This window comes from Mustela nigripes, chromosome 7 (assembly GCF_022355385.1).
Source record: "Mustela nigripes isolate SB6536 chromosome 7, MUSNIG.SB6536, whole genome shotgun sequence".
Classification (NCBI taxonomy): Eukaryota; Metazoa; Chordata; class Mammalia; order Carnivora; family Mustelidae; genus Mustela; species Mustela nigripes.
Genome location: NC_081563.1, coordinates 117,790,964 through 117,796,963, shown reverse-complemented (window position 1 = coordinate 117,796,963; position 6,000 = coordinate 117,790,964). Strand labels below are relative to the sequence as shown.

General features: G+C 40.1%; 1 protein-coding gene across 6 annotated transcripts in view; it reads left to right on the top strand.

The window, feature by feature from the left end:
* The first annotated feature begins 961 nt into the window (after positions 1-961).
* RBM39 (RNA binding motif protein 39) overlaps positions 962-6,000 on the top strand; it is a 30,938-nt gene continuing 25,899 nt past the window's right edge. For 3 of the 6 annotated variants that reach the window (XM_059406915.1, XM_059406914.1, XM_059406912.1), the window contains exons 1-3: positions 962-1,289; positions 1,917-1,980; positions 3,743-3,792. In XM_059406915.1, the coding sequence (XP_059262898.1) occupies positions 1,930-1,980; positions 3,743-3,792 (101 nt within the window). In that variant the 5' untranslated portion in view covers positions 962-1,289; positions 1,917-1,929. Of the gene's footprint in view, positions 1,290-1,916; positions 1,981-2,205; positions 2,279-3,742; positions 3,793-6,000 lie in introns of those variants that run through there. The other 3 variants (XM_059406910.1, XM_059406909.1, XM_059406911.1) reach the window with 3 other exon arrangements.

Sequence of the window (6,000 nt, the reverse complement as noted above, 5' to 3'; positions counted from 1 at the left end):
AAGCTGTTAATGGACTTTTATGTAAGACTTTTTGCTCCTAAGTCCTCTAATTTTTTCCAATTTTTTTTCAAAAAAATTTTTCAAATACTTTTATCTTGGAGTACTAGCATTATAGTCAATCTCTCTGCTGCCTCTTTTTTCATAGTGTTGACTAGAGAGCAGGTGGTGCTTTTAAACTCTTAACTGCCAGGTATCTGGAGAATAAAGGGGCGAAAAGCCAAGTCCCAGGAGAATGGACATTTTTGAAGGAACAATAGCATCCCTGACACAAGGACAGACTATAAAGTTCGGGGCAAAAAGCTTATCCATTGCCGAGGGAAGCAGTTTGTTTTTTCACCTTCTCTTTGCCTTTCTTCACCATTTCCAAGGGTGTTTAGTTAGCGGTGTCTAGCCCACTGGCTCAAGAGGCCGGAATATCTAATTTTTATTCGACAGCACAGCCCCCTATGGTCTCTTCTTGCCTTCTCTTTTGCATGCTTTTTCACTTCCTCACTCGTGGCAGATAATCTCTACATGCATGACGGTTTTCGTTGTCGTCTATCGCCATATGGACTAGGTTGCCTTATGGCGACCTTGACAGACACCAGGGTGGGAGGCCCGGGGGAGGGGAGAGGCGGTCAGCTCTGTAAGAGAAACCTTCAGACCGCTGTGAGGAGGCGCTACAAGGAGGAGGAGACCACCAAGGTCCACTCAGCGTTCAGTTTTTAAAAAGATTGACGGGATGTGTACCAACTGTCTTAGCTCTAGCTTCTTGCGCGGTCTCGCGAGATACGAACGTCTATGTGGAGGGGGTGTCAAAGGCTCCTCTCTGAGTGGGGGATGGGAATATCTGTGGCGCAATCATTGCGCGAGATTGGGCCATGGTCGCCGGGGCTATGCTTATATCTCGCGATATTTCAGTTGCTCTGGTTTGGAACTGGAGGCAGATTCTCGCGAGAGCCCGTGCTGAGAGCTCCGTGAGGCCCCGTGTGTTTGTGTGTGTGTGTATGTGTGTTGGTGGATGTGAGTACGGGGAAGCAGCGGCCGCCATTTCAGAGAGCTTGCCGAAGCTGTCGCAGGGGTGGATCCTGAGCTGCCGAAGCCGCCGTCCTGAACTTCCGCGCGGGCTCCTCTAATCCCATTGTTTCTTTTAGATTCGCTCGGGCCTATCCGCCCTCGGAGCCCGAAATTCGGGCTGGGCGGTACCGCGGCCTGGGCCTAGCGGCTTAACAGTAGCAACAGCGGCAGCAGCAGCAGCCCCCCCCCCCTTTCCGAATACGAGCACCCTAGGGGCCCGAAAGCCCGCACAGGTAAGGAGATGTCGCGGGCCTGTGTATTGTCAGAGCTTTTCAGAGGTTTGGGTTTTGTCTGGTTTGACGGGCACTCTTTCGGCGGTCTTTAAACACTGCGGTGGGGGGGTGGCTCGGGAAATCGGCTGCATTTCGGCGACCGCGCCCTTATTTTCCGGTCGCTTCGATTTTGGGGTTTTTGGGTGGCAGGGACCCCAGAGAGGCTTCGGGCGGATGGCGACTGGTCCCTTCGAGGCCTGGCCGGCCGCGACCTCCCAACATGGCGCCAGCCGAACGCTACCACGGCGTACAACCCCTCCCAACCGAGGGAGTTTCCCTTTGCCCCTAAAATGGCAGCGCGGGTTTTGCGCGGAAAGAGGCGGTCTAAACTCGCGGCGCGCGGGTTCTGTTTTTAGAGTTAATTGTGGGCCTTTTTTTTTTTTTAATCGTACATTTAATGTATTCCCGTGTGTTTAGTCTTGGAGATATTTCAGATTTAATTATCAAGCCTGGCTAAGTGCATCGTGCCCCTTGACTCATTCGAGGGCTTTTTGAAGGTTTTTCTGAAGTTTTGGAGTTTGTCGGGTAAGGAGATTGAGCGCCGTTGAAAAATGTTTACTCACCTGAATTACCTTTCTTATTTTTTAGGCGATTAGAGAAAATGGCAGACGATATTGATATTGAAGCAATGCTTGAGGCTCCTTACAAGAAGGTGAGAAAAAACATGTCGGTGAGGTTTATATATTTCTTAATTTAGCATTATCACGAAACTACTGCTGAAATGTAAACTAACATCCCCGGAGCCCTCTTGATTTATCTTATCAGAGATGCATTACGTGTAACTTACAAAAGTAAATATATGCTATTGATGTAATAATATTGTGCAGTAGTTTCACTTCAGCGTGATGAATAAATGCCCATCTATCTCTCTTTGTAGACTTGCCTAACGATATCTCACCTCTACTCCCATGAATTCACCTTTGATTCCAGTGTGAACTGTCAATCATAAGGTAGTAATTGAGTGACTTATCGCTGTACCGTGGTCCCCTAGGTAAAATGACTCAACTAAGAATTACCAGCTCCAGTTTGGTATAGCAAAAAGGTGAATGTAGTGGTTTGGGAAAATAGCAGGGGTCCAAGAATAACAAAGCATAACCAGTCTATGGCAAGCAAATCTTTAAGTTTTACAAGAAGAAATGGGTGAGATTTAAATTTTTTTTCTATATATATATGACTGGTGATAGTAAATACCGAAACAGGCAGGTGATGATCTGCTCAGTTAAAATTTACTGAAATTCTTGGATCCCTGAATAGAAAAAAAAATTTTTTAAAGCAAAGGAGGCAGTATCACAACTTAAGAGTCACTTGATGACTGTTTTACTGTGCTCCGAATTGTTTTATTTTTACTTAGTCCCTGCCATATTATTTCACACTAAAAGCTACAAAGGAATTATTTTGGCTAGTAGTATAGTCTGACCCGTTTCAGTATCACAGTAAAAGTAAAGTGTCTTTTCATTCTTTCACCAGTTGGTGGTGAATATAGCTGTATGCATGCATTATCACTGGTGTCGCAAACTGTAAGCTTTGTAAGTTAGCACTTATACTTCTATAACTGATGTGATCAAACTTTAAAAAACAAACATTGCGCTAAACCTTTTAAAATAATACATCTGTTTTGGAGTGTATAGCACGACCATGTGGTACCAGTTTGGATGAATTCTTTTTAGCTTTAAATACTGTATGTAGTTTTGTAATGCTTAGACTCTTGAAGAACTACTTCTGTTTTAATGTTAAGATTCTTGTGTCTTAGTTTAACATGGATGTAATTCCATGTAAACAGGTATGGAAGTAGGAAATGTTTAGGTTGGACTGGTGGATTATTAATTGACTTTCTTGGGTTCTTGGGAGTCAACATTACTAAAGCAGTGTGAATCCCTGTTTGCTTCAGGGCGAGATGTGTGACAGAGGTGGCATCAAGCTCTTACAGTCCCAACCCTCCAACGGAAATGGGCGAAGATCTCAGGAATGGCATCGGTCACAGGAAATCGATAGTGGCTGGCTGCTAGCATGGCCACTTGGGGCTTAGGCAGAAATAGAGCCATGGTACTGACCAAAGGGACCATAGCACATGGAATAAAACTCAAAACAGGACTTCATTCATGTTTTTAGAAATTCTATTTAACCACTTCAACAACTGTAAATGTGGATAACTTAATATCTAACTATATAAGAAAGTAAAATTTAACATGTTAATATGCATTTTTATTTTTGTATCTTGATGACTTAATTGTAAGCAACAAAGTGGTTAAACACGTTCCCATCTAAATTTTTTTATAGCCTTCCATATTAAACTATAAACAAGTAATTAGTTTTAAAATTGTTTTGTATTTTCTTATTCCTATTCCCTTTACCCTTTGACAACTTGAAATGTTACCACTTCGTCCTCATGATGTTCTTCTATCAACCCTGCTTAGGATGAGAACAAGTTGAGCAGTGCTAACGGCCATGAAGAACGTAGCAAAAAGTAAGTTACAAGAAGGGACCTGGGGTGGGGGGACCTTTATATGATTGAGATCTTAAGTTGTGCTCCTGTGGCTGTAGCATCAAAGTTCTCTTCAGAAGCTTTTTCTTGTCTCTCTTAGAGAAGTCGTTCTTTACCTTCTGAAGGGATGAGAAACTATTTGAGGACATGAAACTATGAATTCTTTCCCTAGATCTCAGGATAGAGTTTGAGGGATCTTTTGGACACCTTCCCCTCCAAGTCTGTCCACGACAATCTGGATAAGAGTTCCTGTATTAGAGTTTGTCTTTGTCTTAAATTTATAAACTGGGCTTAATATTTTGGTGGTGTATCCATAAAACTTCCATATCCACTGCAGATGGGTTAGGAAGAAGAAAAGGTAACAAATAACAGGCCTGTGGAAAACATTGTTTTAAAGGAGTCAGAGCTGTGAATTATTTATGCATCTTGCTGCTTAAAGGCCCTTTTTTGTAGCAACATTATAGCATACTTAAAGTACTTTTTAGGTGCCTTTTACATGGCTTTTGTTGCTTAAACTTTTTAAAACTTTATTACTTGAAGAATGGAAATGGAGTTTTTTAAAAAAATTGTGCATATTAATGCAATTTACTATGTTAAATGAGTAATCTGTAATAGTAACTAAGTGCTATCGACTAGAATACAGTATTTGATGTTTCAGTGACAGCATAAACCAGAATCACTTTATAAAGTTGGATCCTATTTTTAGAGTATTTTTCCTGCTCTAAAAATTAGTGACTCTTAACATCACGTGATCATGTTATAAGCTTCAAGTTGTTTCAGTAGCCTATTTTGTGATGTCATTAATTTGTAATGTATGTGACTCCATCTAATGGAAAACGAAAACAAAATGATAACATAGTCCCTTATTTGATTTTCTGGCTCTTTTCCTAATAAGAGCTCAAAATGCTTCATAATACACTACCTTAAATTCCTCACAACTTTTATTAGGTAGGTTGATAGAATTTCACAAAAGAGATGAGAAAATTCTTAAATTGGATTATGTGGGCTTTGTTATGCTGATTATTTTATTCTTAACAATTCCCATAAAAAAGGTAATGGATTTAAAATGATGCAGTTTGCAGAAAATGTCGGGTTTTTTTTTTGTTTTGTTTTGTTTTGTTTTGTTTTTGGTTCAAAGTTGGGTAGAGGGTCTGTTACAGTCACAACAGATTGTGGGAATTAATCACATAGGGTTTAGTCTTGAATTGTTTAGATTTAAGGCAGTCAGCCAATTATTGCATTGTTTAATGTTACCTGGTTTTAGAAGTTTTCCCAAAGTAAGAGTTTCCTAATTAATAGTTTTAATTCCCAGTTTGTAATGAAAACCTAGAGAGGACTATCCACATAAATTGAAATTATCCAATCTAGGTATCAGGCCTATTGGGTAGGTAAAGATCTTACCCTAAGTGCCAAAAGGATGAGGACATGCACTTTGGTCACAGAGTTTTCTTTGTTTGACCATTCTCAGATGTCACTCCTTGCTACTACTGTGATCTCCGGCTTGTATTTGTTTTCATTGTGCATCTAAGCTCATTAAGGCTACCAAGCTTTTACAGGAAATTCAGCATCAAGGTCTCCATGACTGATGCTTTGTGGCCTTTATTTAATGTAGAGTCTTGTGATAATGAATAGAAGAATGGATAATTTTCTTTGATTGGCTGTAGGGTAGCCAATATAAGGGAATGTCCTTTTGAAATATCCCAACTACCACCTAGTATCGTTTTAAATGTACAAATTGTTTGTCATATTTCTCACTCACTTAAAGCTGCTTAAATAAATGGCTTTTTAGTTCAATCAGGAACTTCTCACCCATTTCTCTAAAGGGAATTGAGCTTTCAAATTTATTTTAAAGTTATGTAGAAATTTTCATATTTAAGTTTAGATAAAATGTAAAATGACAGTGTTCTGCACATTAGTGTTCTGCATGAATTCTCCAAAAGGAAAGTGCCATGTTGCATTTTTCATCCTAAAACTTCATTGTCTTAAAAACAATTGAGCGTTGGGATATAGTTCTAAGAAAAAATGTACAACCTGAGGAATTTAAAGTTGACCACCTAGTAAATGTTTCCTTTGAAAAAAATAGTTCTGATTTTCAATACCTACACTCAGTTGTATTCTGGCAGTAGTAGAAGGAACTAAGTTTAAATTGGTTATCAGTTAGCCTGCTTTCTGAGAGCTATACCCCTGAGT